This window comes from Monocercomonoides exilis (assembly GCF_001643675.1).
Source record: "Monocercomonoides exilis strain PA203 chromosome Unknown scaffold9-1957334, whole genome shotgun sequence".
In the NCBI taxonomy this organism is placed as follows: Eukaryota; Preaxostyla; order Oxymonadida; family Polymastigidae; genus Monocercomonoides; species Monocercomonoides exilis.
The window spans coordinates 1,081,563-1,101,411 of record NW_027150554.1 but is presented as its reverse complement, the minus strand read 5'-3'; the positions used below and the strand labels follow the sequence as shown (position 1 = coordinate 1,101,411).

Genomic DNA, 19,849 nt, shown 5'->3' with positions numbered 1-19,849 from the left:
CCTGGAAGAAGAGATGCGTTGTCGAAGCTGTTTTCTTCGCTGTCGTTCTCAAAGTTGGCATCTTTCTTCACGTCGCAGAATTCAATGGAGATGGATTTGATGTTGAAATGCCCTGCCCTCAATTCGGTTGCGCCTTTTGATTCAGCTGCTGATTTTGTTCAAATACAAATATTTCTCTGCATCCTCTTTCTCATTGCACCTCTTCGCTTGTCAATTCGTCCTTGTTTATGAACGTCCAACAGCAATCTTCTCCTTTACTCAGAATCTCTTCTTCTCCCTTCCTTTTATCTCAAGCTGTTCATCCATCCATTTCTAATCCTGCTGCTCCTGGCTCACTTTCTCCACTTTCACTGACTGGTCTTTCTTCGTCTGCTTCCTTTTCATTCAACAATCATCGAATTCAGTGCCAGACCTCATCTTTCGTTGCTATTTGGAAAGATGCAAAGAAAAACTTATTCAAATAATGAATATCAGCTGAAGTTATATGAAGATGAGAGATTTACGTTAAACCAAGAAAAGCTGATCAGAAGGCACGAAATCAACAAGAAAATCGAATCTGACTTTTTTTCATTTGGAAGATGAAAGAATAACATGAAGCAGAAAGAACAAGGTGGGAAAAGATTTCTTTGAACAAACAGTTGCAGGGATGGTTTTTGAGAGATTTCACAAGGCCACATGCCTTCAAAAAGTCGCGGAAAATGAAACAATGAGACAAAGCGGTTTTTGGGAAAAATCATGTTTGAAGGGAAGTCATATGAAATTCTTGCGCTAATTGGATGCAAGCAAGTTGAAATCGGAAAGGTGAAGAAAATATAAACTGAAGAAAATTGCCTGTTATACATGAATATATTTCTTTTTGAAAGATACGACAGCAATGAATCTTTTTTCATGAGCTTAATTTGTTGTTGATGGAGAAGAAAAAATAGATGAGGTAATGACGAAGAAATATTTTTGTCTTGTTGATGTTATGCTTTTTGAAAAAAATAATGATGACAAATGCTTCAGTTGAAAAAGCTATGAAATCTCAAGAATTTTTCAATGATATGGAAAATATTCAAAAATTTGTAAATGGAATTAATAATAAAGAAATTAGAAAATGTTTGTCATTTACAGTGATTTTTGTGTCAACCGCGTCGAAAGTGAGTGTTTGAATGGGAACAAACGTTGAGCTGAGGAGAGTGAGGGAGGAGCCTTGGAGGAGGGAAATGAAGCCGTTGAGTGCATACTCGATGGTGGCACATCGAGTGTGTTTGGATTTGCCACATGCATCAGAATTAGTTCCTCTGTTTGAAACGATTTAATTCAAAGAAATGAAGATGATCCAGATATTGAACTTGGCTTTATCCAATGCACCACTATATCTGTTACGTTTGATGAATCCGATGAATCAAATAAAGGAATAATGATTTGTTGGCTATACAAAGACGAAAAGAAAAAAGAGAAATAACTATTATTTATAAATTGGTTTCAATATTTTTGTTTTCTTATCGTTTTTTCTGTTCTTATTTTAAATTTATTTATTCATTTTTTTAATATTTTTAATTAATTTTAATTAACTTGATCAAAAAAATTCTTTTTCATCTAAATCATATAAACATAGGTTTGTATTTTTGTTTAAATGAAAAAAACAAATAAATGTTTTGTCAACACATGCTAAATACTCATGAAAAATCAATTCTTGTTATTTGATCAAAAAATACCACAATAGATTTATTATTTCAATTTTTGATCTTTTTTTATGATTTCAAAAAAAATCACCCATATTATTTCTTTTTAATTGTAATTTGCAAAGAAATTTATATTTAATAGTGATTTTTATTTTGTGCATTTAATCTTTGATTTTGTTTTATGTTTAATACTAAATTATATTTTTCGTATCAAGTGGTATTCAGACAAGTTTCAATAATATCAAAAATGATAAAACTATTTTGTAATTAGGATTCAACCGATAAGTTTAAAACTAAATATTCACATAATACAACATTCTAAACCTCCTCGTCACCCCGCCAGTGACGAGCCATTTTTTGAAAAGTGACTGACAAATCTGAAATTTATATGTCACTTTTTTCAAACGAGAAAAATTATTTATTCTGATAACTAATACATTTTTCACATATTGAAATGATATTTGTTTTATAATGATATATCTCTAATTTATTGGCGAATTAATTAATATCAATTAAACTTTTGAAAATTTTTCGTTATGGAAAAGTTGATTAATTTTTTCAGATTCGGACTTTTTTGATCGTCACTTTTTTTGATCATTTGTCACTTTTTGATCATTTTGGAACTTCCCGTCACTGACGTCATTTTTATGTGACTTGTCATCTTTGAAACAAATTGTTCTAGAATTATATTACAAAACCATGTTGATGAAAACGAATTCTTGACAAAATAAAATCGGCCAATCAAAGATCCAGACACAGTTTGCCTCATTAAACACTTTTTGGATGATCTTGCCCACTTTATCTCTTTTGTGATGTATTTTCGAAAGGATTTATTATTCAGAAACAACATGAATGATTTTAATAAAGCAAAATGCGAATTTTTGAAACTCAAAAGAGTTAAAGAATTTAAGTTTTTACAATGAATGAATGATACATTAGGTTTGATTCCTTTTGATTATGATCAACAAAATATCCGGAAAAGCTCAAACAGCATTGTTATAGATTTGTTTAATTTCATTGAAACTCTTCGAACAAGCTCACTATCAATGGAGATGGAAAGCAACACTGACGAATCAGATGAAGAGAATGATGAAGATCTATTCGGATTGTTATGCGCAGAAAACGAAGCAATTAACGATGAATATATAGAAGATTTAGATGAAAGAAATTCAATGGATAATGCTCGTCATTTCAAAAAAGAAAAAAAGACAAAATTTGATGATCAACAGAAAATTGTCAATTTAATTGATGAGGAGGAGGAATGTCGTTGCTCAACAAATGATGATTTTCATAAACTGGAGGAGAAATATGTTGAAAATGATGATGGAACGTGCCTTGTGATATTTGAATCAGTAAAAAAATTCATTTACATAATTTCGAACTGGAAGAGAAAACGATGCTCGATATTTTTGATACAGTGTTTGGAGATTGGCATGGGAGGATGGTTTACAGCTTTAGGGAGACTATTCAAAGTTTTATTGGTCAAGAAAAAGGAGAAATAATTGAAGGTTGTTTGCTGTTGTTTCAGAGATCTTTGGAAAAAAAAGAAACTGAAAAATGTGTGATTGAAGATGATTCACACATTTATTATTCAAATATGTTTCGAAAAAGCGATATTCACAAAGTTTACCTTCATTTGCATACAGCCTTATCCAATTTCATTGTGGCGAATGTTTTTGTGAAAGATTATTTTCCAGGGCTCGAAGAATTGTGGGAGAAAGACGTCAGAGTTTGTCAATTGACACTTTGAACAGCTTGTTGCATCTTTAATAAAAAATTTAACTTTTTGTTCTTTTCATTTTCATTTCAGGTTTATCATTGACATGCGAATAAATATCTATCTTCTCATATATAATTATCAAAAGTGATTATGCAACAGATTAGAGGCAAAAGAAAAGGAAGCTTCAGTGTTCATCGAAGAAGCAAATGCATTAAACCCTATCGCGTTTAATATAAAAAAAGAAAATTTTTTATATAATTTGAAAATTTCATTTTATTTATGTTTTTTTGTAAATATTGAAATTTATTCAAACATTCATGAGATTATTAGAATAATGTCTTTGGGAAAATAGAAAGATTCTGTCATATTCAATATTTCGCAAAAAAAGCAAATGTTCCATATTACTCTGAATATTTTTTATCCAACTTTTTATTTATAACTTTTAAAACAATTAATTGATTTGAAATTGTGGTCAACCTTACGTCATTTTATTATAAAAAGAAAAATGAAGCAAATAACATAACGATATATATCATAAGACAAAGCAAACGATGAAAGGAAAATGTGCAAATTTAATCATCAAATTTCGAGGATTATCAAACTGAAATTGTCCCCGATTCGATTTATTGAAAAAAGAAAACAATTATAACAACAATTACAAAGAAAAAGAAAAGTGGGGGGAGGAATAAGGAAAAGAAGATATTGAAATATCAATTGAATTTCTTTTGCTTTTTCTAATGAATATCTAAGGGAATGAAGAGCGCAGAAAGAAGAAGAAGATTCTGAATTTGCGTTGGAAGAAGAAAGCGAAGCCATTCATTTATGTGTGTGTGATGCGATGACCGAAGTGCAACGATCTTCAGTGGCTGCCTCGCTGTTTGCACTCTGCTGCGAATGTTGCTACTGTAGAAAAGACCATGGCTGCATCAAAGACGCTCTTCACGAAGGTGCTGAGTGCTAACTTTTTCAAACAATGCCATCGCCCAGGATAAAAGAGTGGCTTGCTTTTGAAGATGCATTATTTAATGGGGAGGAGGCTGAGGATGTGCTTCTACAGCATGAATGAATTTCGTTCTGAAAGATAAAAGAATGATGAATGAAAAATAATAGCAGTCAAAGAACTGAGAGGCAAAGAACTAAAAAAAAAGACAAATGATAATCATAAAAAAGGGAAAGCAATTCTCACAATTATTGTTTTCTGTTTACTGCTGAAGAAAAAAGGTGATGAAATAGAAAGAAGAAAAAGTTGAAAAAAGTCAAGAACAATGCATTGAGGATATGTTTGAAAGCAAAAAATAAAAGATATTTAATAACAAAAGCAAAACGATAAAATGCTATTAAAAGGATAGATAAAGAGATTGCAATATCTTGATCAAACTTTTGTTAATTTCAACATCGGTTTTCAAAGATAATGAATAATGCTATCACGTTTTTTCCACTAAATTGAACTTTTTAAATTGTTTCTGTTCCCGTTGGAACCCTGGATGTTTAAATATATTTTTCAAATTTATTTCATTGGCAAATAACATTCCTTATAAGTGCTTTTAAAATTCAACATAATTTAATGTTTTCTATTTTCAAAAGTCAAACAATAAATTTTGATAAATAAAGTATGGGTTTCGATATAAATTTTTTCTTTTTTGTAACATTATCATAATCAATACACAATAACAGAAAATATAATCTAATAATTTTTTTTTAAAATTTTAAAATTAAAAAATATAAAAAAAAAAAAAAAAAAAAAAAAAAAAACTGAGTGACGAAGTGACTGACGAATGATTTTTCTTTTTTGGGTGACGCAGAGGTTTACAACATTCATCGATATTGCATAAAAAATGTCTAAATTTTTTTGAAAAGTTCCACGACTTTTATTTTGTCCCACAAAAGATCAAAAATGATCAATATATTTTGATCATTCCGTTCCCATTTAAGTTTGGTAAATGTTATTTATAGTTATTTATTTCGCTTTACAAAGAAAAACAGGATACAAATTAGTTGAAATAATATAAATTTTTTCTTTATTTCATAATACACTTTTGTCAACGAATGCTTTCCAGCTGTTTGAATCAGATGATATATATGTTATTATTTCCTCATTTTCATTTCATCTGTTCGAATATTCATTCTGAATTTTTGGATATTAACTTGGTTTTTTGTTATTTTCCTTTGTTAAAGACAAAAAAAGTTTTATTTGCTTGAATAATAGAATTTTTTATTAGAAAATTTCAAACATGAAAAATACATCAAATCTACATTCGAAACAATCGAAAGCTATTCGAAAAGATGTCAACATTGAGCAATAATAAATGTTATCATTTTGAAATGCAGAATGATATACTTTTTTCAAAATAAATCTTTATTTATTACAAACTCAAAAATGCAATCCATTCTCATATAAAGATTCAAAAAGTTTGAATCAAACAACTTGTTTTCTTCTCTTTTTCATTTCGTCTCCATACGTCGTTGAGACGTATTCCGCTTTATTCTTTTCAAATAACACGAAAAAAGCAGATTTTCTTTGCCGGTCGACCATTCTGATAAGAATGTGAATGTTGTATTTATATCACCAGTGAAGCTGCCTGCTAACGTGGTGCGAGATGTCTCATTAAACTTCTTGTGACTGGTGCAGCGCAGCAGTCGTCTTTTCTCTCCGTGCTTTTGTCTTCTTCTCCATCTTCAACTTGGACAGCATGAAGGTTATATTCGCCGTTTCGGAGGTGAAAAAGCACAAAGAAGAAAATGACAGAAGATGAAAAGTCATCTTCATCTTCATCTTCATCATCAGCGCCTACGATTGACCCTTCGGATGACTCAATGGTGGAGGCGTCATTTATCACTTCAACAACAACGATGGATAACATCGAAAGTCGGCTGCGGATTGTTGAATTAGAAGAATGTGAGGTGTGTGCAAATCAAAAGAAGTCGTTGCCGTGTGCGCTGCACACGCTGCGGGGATATATTGTGGTGTGACGCAGCTGGCTCTGCTGAATGGGGGTGTTGTGTGTGCGCACGACGTGGTGCTTTTGGCGATGCTTTCGGTTCAGCTGGTGGGGCAGCTTCCGTAGCTTGCAGCGTAGGTGGACATGAAGTTAGGGAGAAAGCAGAATTTTGTGAAGGTTGCATGAATGCACTCCCTTCGATCAACGATCTGATTGATCTGTCGCTGCTACAGTCGGCAATAGCGCGGCTGGTATCGCGATCGCAGCAGTCGAGGCATGTGGTGGTGAAGCTGGACGATGAAGTGATGGTGCGAGGGGTTGCAGGGCACGAAGTTGTGGAAATTGTGGAAAAAGGGTCGTGGATGGTAGGAATGAGAATGGAGGATGTAGTCCTGCCTCCAGCAGCGATTGTGCTGAATTTGCTGGAAGAAAGAAAAGAAGAAGAAGTTGGAAAAGGAAAAGGATGCGAAGCGGGTGAGCGGGCTGGTAGAGCAGCTGCAGGAGAAGGGCAAGATCATCTGGATGAATCAGAGGAAGATTCTGCAGCTGAGCGAGAAGCACAACGCAGAGGTGAAGCAGGTGAAGGAGAAGAAGTGCTGGGCTCAGCAAGGAGGAGTGGTGAGTATGGATGTCAAGTGAAAACTGGCTGGTCGGGGGTTACAATTGATACATCTTCTTCATTAATTTGTGCGTGTGGCGGGTGGTTCCATCTTTGGCTTTGTTGATTCTGCCGTTGGGGCTGCATGAAAAGTGAAAGGAGAAGTTAACAGAGATCAACAAAAATGGAAGTGTTGTGATGCTTGGACCAGATCTGAATGGGAAGGGGATTGTTGCAAAAGTGGGGAGCGGGGTGAGTGTTGCGAGAAAAACAAACAGCTTTGGTGGAGGAGGTGGTGGAAGAGCAGATGCAACTGTGCAGCAGAAGATGAACAAGATGGAGAAGGAAACGAAGATGCTGATTGCGCTGTCGAAAGTGCAGTAGCAGACGTTAAGCGAGCAGAAGGCGCTGTTCAAGGAGGTGATTGAGAAGCAGCACACAGCGCTTGCGCAAAAGAAGCAGGATTAGAAGAAAATGAGGAGTCGTATGAAGAGACAGTGCCGCGCCTGGTTGGGGAGGTGAATGATCTGGAGGAGCAGTTTGGGCTTGGGGACTTTGGAGGTGGCAATAAATGCGGGGCAGTGGAGAAAGATGAGAAGAACAATGATGTTGCGAGGAGGAGGAAGAACAAAAGTTGAGTCGGAAAATACGATGAAGCTGAGGAAGGTGAAAAGGGAGAAGAAACAGATGAGAGTGCGCCGTATGGGTTTCCTCTATCGCAGTGTGAAGATCTAACGAAAGAGTGAAAGGACTGGATGCTAGCTGTTGTTCCAAATTGTGAAGAAAAAGGAGTGGGGAAGGCGATAATTGTGCAGCGGCTGTACATGCTTCTTGAGCAGACGACAGACAACAGAGACCGAGAAGAGTCGGAGCGATCTGCTGCGCTTTTTGGTGGATCTGGGGCAGGGTTGTCTGTGGCAGGCGGGGAGCCTTTGCAAAAGGGGAAGACAGAGATGAAGCGGCTGATGAGCACGGTGTCAAGTGTGCTGGGGCAAGTGGCGTACGAAATGGTTTATGTACTTCGGATGTCGCACATATATAAGTCGTCTATTCCGATTCAGCTGAGTCAGTAGTAGCTAAAGACAGGACTGCGATAGAAGCTGGCGTGGACGCTGTCAATGATCCAGGGAATATGCGGAGAAGATATTAGCAGATTTGAGCGATGGCAGCGTTGGGTAGGAAGATGGGGTACTTCCAAGTCAGTTGTTTTGGGGATTTTTTGTGGATGCGGCTGGGGGAGAAGCACGCGGCGCAGAAGAAGAGCGAGGCGGCGCGGTGGGCGATGGTGTGCGAAGTGGAGCTGTTCCGGAAGGACTTTGCGAAGATGCGGCTGTTTGGAAGAATGTGCCGGAGGAGTTTCCTGGATGCGAGCTGTATGACTTCCTGTACTGCAACACGGTGCTGTTTGAAGGTGAGCAGCAGCAGTAGCCAATGAAAGAGAAAGAGGACTTCTTGACTTTGTCGTTACGGATGTGTCGGATGTGTGTCAACATTGTGCTTGAAGGGGAATTTGGGAAGAAGATAAAGTTGTTTCTTGGGGAGTTGGAAGAGATTAAGTCGGACAAGGGGGAGGCAGAAGCGTATGTGTTTCTTGGATTGCAGCTGAACATCTGAGGAAGAAGCTGCGAGGTTGAAAGAGGCGATGAATGCGCAGTCAGATGCGATATGCAGTGAAGATCCACTGATTTCATCATCTTCAGCAACATCATCGTCAATTGGTGTGGCTTGTTGAGGCAATGCGAACGATGAAGTGGAGTCTCTTCTGCATGTGCAATCCACAGACGCTATTAGCGCTGTCCCTGAGGATCTTCGAAGACGCGTGTTGGCTGTTTTGGTGCTGTCTGCCATATTAAGTGTTGGTACTGTGGGCATATGAGGACAACGACTTTATGAAGCTGTACCAGCGGCAGCCGGACGTGTGCGATGCTGCGTACCGACGAGAGCCTCTATCATAGCCTGAGAACGTTGCGGTTGTAAAGACTGTGAGCTGTCACTTTGCACTGCGGAAGCAAACTCCTGACGAATAGATGCGGGCGCTTTCGTTGGTGTCGGCTGAGATGAGGGAAAAGGTTGTGCTGAGGTGGAGTGTGGAGAGTGTGCAGCCGGAGGTGGGGAAGAAAGAAGGGCGGCGGGCGCTGTTGTGGATGGTGCGGCTGGTTGTGGAGCTAGTGGAGCAACAGTTGTGTAGAACGATGTGGAAAGGGCGATCCGCTTTGGGCTGCCACTGGAGGATGGGCAGCAAGTGATGCAGTTTCACAAGGAGATGGCACAATAAAGGGAGGGAGGAGGAGTCAAAATCTTGTCATTTCTCATATTAATCTGCTTCTTCAACACAGCACAAACAGATTTCGAGTGAGATGGTGATGGCGATCAATAACATGTTGCTGTCCTTTGAGGCTGCATTTGGCTTGATCGATCCTCAGATTTCTCCGACCATATTTTCATCGGCATTATCATAATCATCAAATAAGTCTTTTTTTTATTTTTTCATTTTCTTTTATCTCTTTAATTCAAATTATCTCTATTTTCTTTTGAAATGCACTTTATTTTTCTTCGATACTTGCTTCCGCTCTGTCCATTAACCTGTTTCATCTTCCATTTTTTGTTTATTATTGCCTTCGTTTTCTTTTAATGAACTTGTCGAGCGAAACAAACATTTTATTAATCTTTGAATACGTTGTCTTCTTTTTACAGAATTCAAATAAAATGTGAGAAATATAGAAGAAGAAGAATCTCTTGAAGAAGAAGCAGCAAACGTCGCAGATGAAGGGATAGACAAAAAAACGGATTTTGCATAAGAAGCCTGACAATGTGCTTAAAGCGTGTTTGACGAGAGTCTGATAATCGTCTTGAATATTTTCCCTCAGGTTGTTCCCTCTGTGGAGTGAGCTTATGAAAGGTTATCGATATATTCGTCTTCTCTTTTATTTTTATTCTGCAATTTTTTTTTGTGAGGTCTTCTTTATATGTAAGATGTTTTGATGGTTTATCTCCAATGACTTCAGAAGAGTGAGTAAACAAAATCACGTTAAGTGAGATTGAATGACATTTTCTTCAGTGTCTACACTGAACACAGCTGATGTTGTGTGCATTGCAGCTTGCAAGAGGGCTTTTCCAGCTTTTGTTAAAGCTTGAGACTATGCTCAAGTTAGTTATCATTTTTTCATCCTTCATTTTCCACTCCATCCATGTCATCGCCTCTATCCTCCTCGCCAACTTCGCACACATCTTTTTATTGTTCCCCTTTCGAAAAGTGTGCGCATGTCTCCTTCTGAAATAATTGAGGAGCAAGTAGTGCAGGGTAGCCAGCAGTAGTTGGAGTGAGAACGACAAGCCCGATGCGGTGCCTGAAAGTGAATTGCTTGCGGTTGCTATGTGGAGTGAATGAGATATAAAAGCATACTGAGCAGCTTTTTCAACATCACTCACTCCATTGCTTTCTGCTTCTCGATTGCTTCGACTTTATGCTTCAGATTGGAAGATGCACATAAAAATGCTCCGAATAAAGACTGAATGCGAGCTGGTTGCAGAGAAATTCGAGGATTATTTTCTCTTCACTAACTTCTGTCATTTCTATATGGTGTGTGACATCTTATTATTATGTCTTTGTGCTTGGATTATGCTTGATTTTCTGTTAAATTTTATCTTCTGCATTCATTTTTGCCTCTGCTTCTTCATTCTCATCTTTTCCAGTTTGAATGTTGCACGCTCCGAAAAAGATAAAGTTGTTGGAAGGATGTCGTTTTCTTTGTTTGACATTGATAATGTAAAAGAAGAACTGAAAGAGTTGATGGAGAAGAGAGAGAGAGAGAGCAGATGAAGGGAAAAGAAAATGGCAGATTCTGGATGGAATCGATGCATTTGAGGTTTTTGAGACTGATTTGCGATCGTGGGAATTGGATCTGACTGAATTATCTGGTGACGATAACTATAATAGTTGTCCGCGTGATACAGAGTGCTTTCCATAAATGAACAATTCAACCAAATTGAATCTTCAAAATATCTTTTCTTTCCTTCTCGTCTTTTGATGACTCATGTTCATACCAACGGTTTGAAGCTACTCTTCTGAAAACTTCGCTCAGAGTTAATTCTTCTTCTTCTTCTTTTTCTTATTTCTGTTTTTCCACTTAACATTTTGGAATCTTGTATAAATCTATCCCCAGGATGTATTCAGTCGAACAACTTTCAGCCAAAAAATACTCTGATGATTCTGAATGTCCCAAGCTTTCTCATATATTCTCTCTTTATCCTCTTTCATTCTTTTTTTCTCCCTCCCTCTCTGCTCTCCTCCACTTCTCTTCTGAAGAAGGCTCCATCGTCACTATCTCAAACGCATTCGTATCCTTTTTGATGTTATCATCAACGATCTCCTTGTATTTTTTTGCTTCATTCTTTGCCTTTCTCCATCGAACAACAATTAAAGATAGCAACATTATGAAGACCGAACAAGCAATCACAATTAACAATCAATAAGATTTTCCTTCTTTTCCTCCTTGTACAAGTTTCCCATCTCTATTTGTTTTCACCTCTCTTGTGTTCTTCAGAATGAAAGGCTCTATGGCCGAGGGAGCATCAGCATTTCTAAAGAGCAGACACGCATACGCCTTTGCCTCCGCTAACGCCTCTCGAAGAATGCTCTCTCGCATTATCTCAATGGACTCTTTTTCCTAGACAATCCCTTTCGCATCGAACTCCAACAGATTCAGCAAAACCTCTGTTTCGATGGTTGTTTACAGCCGGAATGACAAATTGCAGGATAAAAAACTCCCCCTTGAATGTGATTGTGAACTCGCTCTTTGTTTCATTTTTCACCTCTTAGGTGGAATGGAGTGTTGGGATAAAGAAGAGAGACTGCCTCTGGTGGGGGATGCAGGCAAGCGTGTATTTGCTGTCCAGCATCCACAGGGAGGTGTTGTCTTTCGCATTGTCTTCCTCTTTCAAACTCTCTTCGATCAGCGACCCCCCATCGGAGCAGGCGATGTTCCTGCGGGCAGACAGATAGCTGCTGACAGAAACGTTGCTACACATAGAGGGGCTGTTGCCCACAAACTTTGCATCGTCGATGCGGACAGCACCTCCAGAGACAGACAACGCTCATCTGATGCGTTTGCCACGGTGAGATCGCTGATAGCTGCTATTGTGTTGTACAAATGAAAGAGGAGATGCTGTCTCAGCTGTCTCCGTTTGTATTGTAGAGCATTCTATGTGAGCTCTCTCAATAAATCACACGATAAGCGAGAGTTAGGGCGCATTCCTTACACTCACATAACTTCCTTGGAGTGTCTGTTCTTTTGATTCGCTGACAGAGGATGGATCACGTTGCATGTAGTTGCAATTGTTCGGGGAAATATACTCAGATGGAGAAGACACAAAAAGTACAGACGAGCCGAAGGATGCGCTGGCACCTATGTTTGTTCAGTTGGGAAAGATGAACCGGAAAAGGCAAAATATTCTTCGGCTGTGAAGGGGAGGCAGAGGATTCCTCCCTGCGAAAACACCAGACGCTCTATTCCTACGCTGTGCTCCATGGAGCTCCCGAACCTGCGAAACTCGAAGACGCTAACTGACATCTGGAGGCGCTGAAAGTTTATTTCTGCGAAGGAGATGCGGTCAACAGCGGAGAGAAGGAAACGCGGGAGAGCGAACGCGAGGCGTTTGACGTAGCTGTTATCTTCAATCAAGTGACCATTCTCGATGGCTAGCAAAGAGTAGTTGAGGAATGCTGGATGTTCAGCTTGCTCCGTGGTTGACAAAACGGTAAGGGAAGCAAAATGAACAAAGAAGAGAAAAATGTGGCCATCGGTGTGGCACACAACAGCACTGGCCCGTGTGCGAAAAAGATGGGTCGAAGAGGAAGTCGAGACGCCCAATCCTGACATTTGCAGACGTTGCAAAGATAACAGGGCAGCGCTGAATAAAGGCTTCATTTGCATTATTGGGAATATTGCAACAAAACAGTTAATTTAAATAAATCCAAAATTTTATTAACATAAAAGAACAAACAAATCACAAACCATCAATTTTGTTAATAACTTTGTCTATTTGGACTTGAATAAATTATATTAGCTTCTATGAAACATTGATGTTCATTATGAGCAATGAAAAATTCCCATTTTAAACAATACAAAAATTCTTATTATCGTTTAAATATTCTCAAAAAATAATCGATACGTACTATGAAAATTTCATGAATCAACAATTGCTAAACAGTATAATCAAGAAAAACCCTTTTTCATTGAATAACAAAAATATTAATTTTGATCAAATAATTGGATATATAATTTTTTGTTTCAAATTGTTTTTTCTAACAAAGACGTTTGCAATGTACCAACAAACACTATGGAAAAAGTCACCTTTTTTCATTTGAATTATGGAAACGGAGTGTTTATAAATTAACTTCCATGGGTCAGATTTTTGATCTGATGTCACTTTTCAAAAAAATTATGACAAATGTTAACATTTTCCAAATTAGTTTTTTGAATTGTTCCAAAAGAAAATCTTCTCACAAATAGATTAAAAATATTTTTATCTTTGGCATATTTCGTTTTTCACAAATTATTATTTAAGAATGATCAATATTAAATTGTTTCAAGAAATTTGAATGATATGATTGGTCAATCTTTGCTCAAAAGAAGCGAAATTTAACAAAAAAAGAAGTTGAAAAGAGCTCAAAAATACAAGTGATATGAGAAGAAAACTATATGAACTGAAAAATGAAAACATGTTTAATAAAGATAATTTCAATATGCAAATGAAAAATCTTCATTTGGAACAACGCAGTTACATTCATTTGCATGATCACTAATTTTTAAGGAAATTTTTATTTTGGACAATACATGCAATATGAAATTATCCACTTGATAAATGCTTTTTATAGGTCAAAGATAATGCGATATATTGATGAAAATAGTGAATCTGCAATATGATTCCTGATCAGTGAAAAAAAGCAGCTTGTAATTTGATTTTCAAAACATAAAAACAATAAAGTGAATTAAAATAAAAATAATTTGAATATTATGAAAACAATTAACTCTATTATAAAAAGTTATAAAATAAAATAAACATCATTTTTTTCATCAATCACATCAAAATAAAACATATATCAATCTAAGATATCAATTATATCGAAAACAACAATTTTTTCTGGTTTCTTTGAAAACAAAAGTTTATTTTCATCGAAAAACATTTGATATAACTTTCACAAACCTATTTCAAAGCAGCTGCTAAACTTTCGATTCGTTTTTCATATCTTAATGGGCTCAATCAATTTAATAAAAAGGGAAATTTGTTGTTTAATACTTCAAATCCAAAAAACTAATAAAGATATTTGTAAACACATTAACAAACAAGCACGCGAATATTTTTTTAACTCTTCTTTTTTTCTTTTTCAGTAAATATCGATAAAGTTCTTTACTAAATAAAAAAATTATAAATCCGATTTTTTGAAAGTCTTTTTATAAAAAAAATTATTATATTTTTTTGAACAAGTTTCAATAAAATTCACTATCAATGAACAACTGTGATAAGCAAAAATAAATATCTCGATTTTCAAGATATTTGCTGGGTGCGGGTTAAGCACCAATGGTACCAACAAATGCAATCAGACGAATCTTGTTTAATTCAGGAAAGTGAAATAAGAAATTCATTTCTTGTTTGAAGAAGGCGAAGAAGACGAAATATAATTTCAATAAATTGGGAATTCTTGTTGAATCGGAGGAATCAGCAGAATAATTTCAATCTCAGTAACTTCCAGTGAAAATTTTTGGAATGTGAAGGCTAACGAAATTGCTGATGACAATGACTTCTTTTTGCTAAAGTCCAATTTGATCTGTCTGAAATCCAATTATTGCATTTGGACAACAAAGATAAATATGTTGGGGAAAAGACGAATTTCGTGTTTGGGCTTTGATTATGTCAATGACTTTCCTTTGAGTACATGGTAATGAATTTTGCTCAAAATTATCCAATTGGAGAAATATTTTGTAAATAATTGGTTTGTTATGTGTGATAAGATTTGCAATTGCAAAGATATTTTCTCGAATCTTCAAGCTCTTTTAAAGTTTGAAAGAAATACAGATTTATGCTTCTGTGAAAAAGATTTGAGCACAACGTTGGCAATGCCATTTTATGGATTATTTCAACTTATTGTTTTGTGTTTCTTTCTGTTTGTTTGGAATTGTTGAATTTTTATTTTATATTTTTTTAACTTTATTATATCACAATAACAATGATTCATTATTCTTCAAACGCAACAATGTCACGACTTATACAAGAGATCATGTATGATCATTCTCGAATTTTTCAGCTGAAGCTGCTTTTGAAGTGTGCAAATTTTTTTGTTCATTTTATTCTGTGAAAATTATATGTGCATTTGTAAATGATATTTTATTTACAAATGTGTGAACTAATTTTGTCTGATTACAAGAATCATTGAAAGACAAAATGAGTCATCATATGTGCATGTCTTTATTACTTTCTGCAATTGCATTACTGATAGGAGCCTCTTTTTTTGAGGTGACCACATTTTTAAAAGACGATAAACCGTATGAACTGCCGAAGATTATATGGCTTTATTGGGAAGGAGAAATGAATCAGGAAGTACGCTATCTTCTACACAACTTGAAGGAAAAAGTTCCGACTTTTACTCTGATTTTCGTTACAGATTCGACAATCAATTTGTATATGGACAGAAGCACAATTCCACACAAATTAAGGACACTTCCAAAAGCAAATAAAGCTGATTTTTATCGCCTTCAATTACTTTACCAATACGGAGGTCTGTGGATGGATGCAACGACGTATGTTCACAACGAAACTTTTTTGGAAGATTGCTATCGAAATTTGACAAAGGCTAAAGCAGATCTGCTCGGCTTTAATAGCTATTGGCCTCCAATGTATCACATTGAACTGGGGTTTATTATGGCGCCAAAGGGAAGCCCGCTTTTAGGGAAAGTACTAAGAGAATTCAGGATAATGATGTCAATGGGGATTGAACCTTACATGAAAGATCGCATTCACAGCGGAATAATTATAAAAAGCCATGTTGTTCACAAATTTGCAACAAAAACCGAGCCTGAATTCTTTGGAACTTATTTTGCTCCTTATGTATGTTTTCAGACGGTGATACAAAGAGAATACAAAGGAAATCCAAATATTATCCTGATGAATTCGGAAGAGAGTTTTTACAAGCTGGCTATAGGTTGTGATTGGGATGGCTGGTGTATGGCGCATAGGTGGGAAAATGATCCGGAAATACGGAAGAGTCCAATCACCAAGTTTTATTCTGGATCAAGAGGGAAAGTGAAATTCCCTGATGTTGATTTTATTTAGATTTTCAGTTATGCTATTATTTATTATTTTGTAAATAACAGTCAGTTATGCTTTGTATTTAAGCTTTTTTTATTTTCTTGGTTATTGCTATATTTATATTATTTATTTTTTTTCACTGTTTGTGAGAGAATAATTTATCAATTAAGCGCATCAGTTTTTCTATTTTTATTTCTTTTTCTGTTTCTGTTTCTTATTCTTTTTCTATTTCTATTTCTTATCCTATTTCTTTTTGTATTAGTTGTAATAATAATTTTTAATATTATTTTTTATTGAAATTTGGGATTATTTTTTTTATTTTTTTATAAAACCACCATTCGTTCCAAATTTTTTCTTCTATCATATCATCATTAGTCTCACATTCTCATTTTAAATAAATGCAGAAAATTTTTTAAGTTGAGATAAATATTAGAAAAAATAATGCGGAACAAAATTTATAAAGCTAAAATTTCATTAAATGAGATATTCTTTCAGAAGAGTCGAGAATGTGTTATATCTGAGAAAAAAAGAATAGACATTATTTGATAATTTTTATCAACAAATCCATCAAATTTTTTCACTGTGCAAATAAATATATTCAAACCTATTTTATGTGAAAAAATAGAGCATTGTGGAAAACTTTGATGAATTTGTTTTCTAAAAATAGCCTGAGTGACTGACTGACTTTGATTTGAAAAAAAGCGAAATTTGACTGACGCGATGGAAAAAAATCCCGTCAGAAAAATTATCAAAGATTTTTGTGTTTAAATTTTTTTGAAAAATTCGATTGTTTAATTTTCGAAGAAAATAAAAATTTCGTATTTCGATCAAATTTTTGTTCCCACTCACGAAATTTCACAAAAATGGTAATAATAACATTGTTAAGGTTTAGTTTTCATTACAACAAAATTTGGTGAGTGGGAACAGAAATTTGATCGAAATACGAAATTTTTATTTTCTTTGAAAATTAAACAAAAGGAACTTTTCAAAAAAATTTTGACTTTATATGTTTTTAATAACAGAATAATTTCAAAAAGCCTCATAATTCACAATAATTACTATTTTTAAAAAAACGATTAGTTGAAGTTTTCGAAAATTTTTTTATCGATTTTTTGATTAAGGGGAACTGACTAAACTGACGAAGGTGGATAATTTTGATCAAAAAACGTCAATGGAGTCAGTGTCAAGCAGTGGCATCTGAAAATGTTCAATGGGTCAGGAACGAATTCAATAAAGAGAAGAATCGGAAAATAGCCTGTTTGATATTTTCATCCTTTGATCTTCATTATTTAATTCTGATAAATAACAAATGACATATTTCAGGGCTGATTCATTTGAAATTAGGAGAATAAATCGACAAAATACTTTGCTTATTTTTTCTCTCGAAAACTATGGAAATACAAAATATGTTTCAGATTTGTTTTGAAAGGCAATTTTTCTGAGTTTTTCAAAGAAGATGCTGAAAATTTTATAATGTTTTTTTCTTCATTTGGAGATTTCACATTGCATCATTTGTACTGTGTTTTGCGCTAATAACCTCACCTTGCAACGAAGCTTGCTGCGAAAGAACCACTTCGAAAACAATATCTTTAAGGTGAAAAGATATCTTTTCATGTCTGCAATCGTTGGAAGCGCAACTGCAAGTTTGTTTTTTGTTTTTTAACAATCCATTTTTCAAGTTTTCGTATTCACAATATTTGTTTATCAAAAAGGAATAAAGGAAATTCTGTTTTTTCAATTATTGTTTTTTCTTATAGAATAAGAACAAATCACATTCATTCAAGTTAAGCTTTTGAACAATGAATAAATAGTAAAGGAAAACATCAAAAAATCAACTCTTATTTGCAAACATTCAAAAATGATTTGTTAAAATAATAGAGAATATTCACCACTTGTTTTAAAGGCCTTCATTCTGCAAAATGCTTTTTTTGCTTTTTCTTCTCACATCAAATTAACAGGTTGTTAACAATAATTTTCGTATAAAAGAAAATATTCTTCAAAAAATCAAACTGAAAAGTTCTTGTCGAGTCAAAATAATAAAATTTTCACAGAAGATACAAGGGATAATGATTTGATACTGCTTCGGTAATCATTCTTTTCATTTATGAAACAATCAAAGCATTATATCAATTGATTTGACTAATTGAATCTCTTTTTCTTTTTCTCCTCCTTTTTCTTTTTTGAACCTTTCAACATGTTCTTGTTGCTCAGCTCTGAATTATCGATTGTGGTGCAAAAGAAGAAAACATGTGGGACAAAATATTTGACTTCAGGTATTTTCATTAAAATATAATGCATCTTCGATGAACTTTTTCATATCAAAAAACACAATAAAAATGGGTCCATTTTTGAAATTCGTTTGATGTCACAAAACGTTATGTTATAATATCAATGACGTTTGTTTTCAGACGTGAAAAATAAATTTATTAAAAAATCTGGGAAAGTGAAATAAAGTTAAGAGTGAAGCAATTTTTTCATGCTTTGTGCAAAAAAAGCTTGAAAGTCCATAATTTTTACCATGTGAAGATTAAATTCTCTTGAGGAATAGGTTTTTTTCTTCATCAATATTATTTTCAACGGCTCCTGAAATCCACAAAACAGAATAACCCTCGGCTGCCTCTTTTGACACATCAACTGCTGCAATAGATGAAGACGATATGATACATAGGATTGAAACATTGTATGTGGTCTGGGTGCATGCGCAGCACATGCTGCTGTCGCAGCAAGAGCTGCAGATGCTGCAGAGAAATGAAGTTGCGCGGAGGGCGGTGATGTATGGGAGTGTTGTGAGTGCTCAATGAGAATCTTTAATCGATGTTTTCAGTTCCGCTGATGGTGCTGCTTCCATCACTTGCAGCATCGGTGGGCACGAAGTCGGGGAGCAAGCGGATCTTTGATGCGGCAGATGTGAATGCGTTCCCGTTGATCTATGATTTGTTTGACCCATCGCTGCTTCAATCAGCGATTGTGCATCTGGTGTTGCGATCTCCGCAGTCGAGGCGTGTGGAGATGAAGTTTGAGGACGAAGTGACGATGCGTGAAGCTGAAGATATTGTGGGGAAGGAATTTGAGGAAACGGGGTTGAGGACGGAAGATGAGGCTCTTTTGCTGGAGGTGCTGGAGGAGCTCGAAGAGGCAAAGGAAGGTGAAGGGGAGGAGATGAAAGGAGGTTGTCCGGCAGCGCACAGAGAGTTAGTGGAAAGAATCAAAAAGAGCCAGGGGGAGTAGGAAGCAGCGATGGCGCCGCTGGTTGTGGAGGCGCTTGGGCTGAGTCGGCTGAGGTTTGTGAAGGCTGATGCTGAGGTGGGTGTAAGCAAGTAGCATTCAGTGGAATCTGAAGTGTGCAGTTCTTCTCCAACCAATAGCATTTAACAGGAGAGCTTGAGAGCAAAAGAAGAGCAGAAGATGGATCTTTGGGAAAAACTTCGATGGAAGTGAAGGAAGTTTGGGGAAAGATGTGGAACAAATGCAATTACAATGAATGATTTGGTGATGAATGAGGAACGAGGTGGAAGGTGCAGCTCGATAGGGCATAGGTCTATTTTGTACCAGTTTGGAAAGGCTTTTTAAAATTTTTTTATTAACATGGAATTGATTCTTATAATTATTGAAAATTAAC

The 19,849-nt window shown here is 35.5% G+C and overlaps 7 protein-coding genes across 7 annotated transcripts; 5 read left to right on the top strand and 2 right to left on the bottom strand.

Moving 5' to 3' along the window:
- Positions 1 to 6,126: 6,126 nt before the first annotated feature.
- Positions 6,127 to 7,308, top strand: MONOS_14307 (uncharacterized protein; the record flags this gene model as incomplete). The annotated part of the gene is made up of 3 exons (XM_067867098.1): positions 6,127 to 6,351; positions 6,560 to 7,013; positions 7,136 to 7,308. 3 exons carry the CDS (start codon positions 6,127 to 6,129, stop codon positions 7,306 to 7,308), a joined length of 852 nt encoding a protein of 283 aa, XP_067732491.1.
- Positions 7,309 to 7,679: 371 nt separating this feature from the next.
- On the top strand, positions 7,680 to 8,352 carry MONOS_14308 (uncharacterized protein; the record flags this gene model as incomplete). The annotated part of the gene is made up of 2 exons (XM_067867099.1): positions 7,680 to 7,934; positions 8,104 to 8,352. 2 exons carry the CDS (start codon positions 7,680 to 7,682, stop codon positions 8,350 to 8,352), a joined length of 504 nt encoding a protein of 167 aa, XP_067732490.1.
- Positions 8,353 to 8,388: 36 nt separating this feature from the next.
- On the bottom strand, positions 8,389 to 8,796 carry MONOS_14309 (uncharacterized protein; the record flags this gene model as incomplete). The annotated part of the gene is made up of 1 exon (XM_067867100.1): positions 8,389 to 8,796. One exon carries the CDS (start codon positions 8,794 to 8,796, stop codon positions 8,389 to 8,391), a length of 408 nt encoding a protein of 135 aa, XP_067732489.1.
- A 2,952-nt stretch (positions 8,797 to 11,748) lies between these two features.
- On the top strand, positions 11,749 to 12,078 carry MONOS_14310 (uncharacterized protein; the record flags this gene model as incomplete). The annotated part of the gene is made up of 1 exon (XM_067867102.1): positions 11,749 to 12,078. The coding sequence occupies one exon, from the start codon at positions 11,749 to 11,751 to the stop codon at positions 12,076 to 12,078; it is 330 nt and encodes a 109-aa protein (XP_067732488.1).
- A 251-nt stretch (positions 12,079 to 12,329) lies between these two features.
- On the bottom strand, positions 12,330 to 12,941 carry MONOS_17199 (uncharacterized protein; the record flags this gene model as incomplete). Its single annotated transcript, XM_067870095.1, has 2 exons — positions 12,330 to 12,845; positions 12,939 to 12,941. 2 exons carry the CDS (start codon positions 12,939 to 12,941, stop codon positions 12,330 to 12,332), a joined length of 519 nt encoding a protein of 172 aa, XP_067732487.1.
- Positions 12,942 to 15,215: 2,274 nt separating this feature from the next.
- On the top strand, positions 15,216 to 16,647 carry MONOS_14311 (putative Capsular polysaccharide synthesis protein). The gene has a single exon (XM_067867103.1). It carries the CDS (start codon positions 15,367 to 15,369, stop codon positions 16,252 to 16,254), a length of 888 nt encoding a protein of 295 aa, XP_067732486.1. The 5' UTR covers positions 15,216 to 15,366; the 3' UTR covers positions 16,255 to 16,647.
- Positions 16,648 to 19,044: 2,397 nt separating this feature from the next.
- Positions 19,045 to 19,458, top strand: MONOS_14312 (uncharacterized protein; the record flags this gene model as incomplete). Its single annotated transcript, XM_067867104.1, has 1 exon — positions 19,045 to 19,458. One exon carries the CDS (start codon positions 19,045 to 19,047, stop codon positions 19,456 to 19,458), a length of 414 nt encoding a protein of 137 aa, XP_067732485.1.
- Between the last annotated feature and the right edge of the window lie 391 nt (positions 19,459 to 19,849).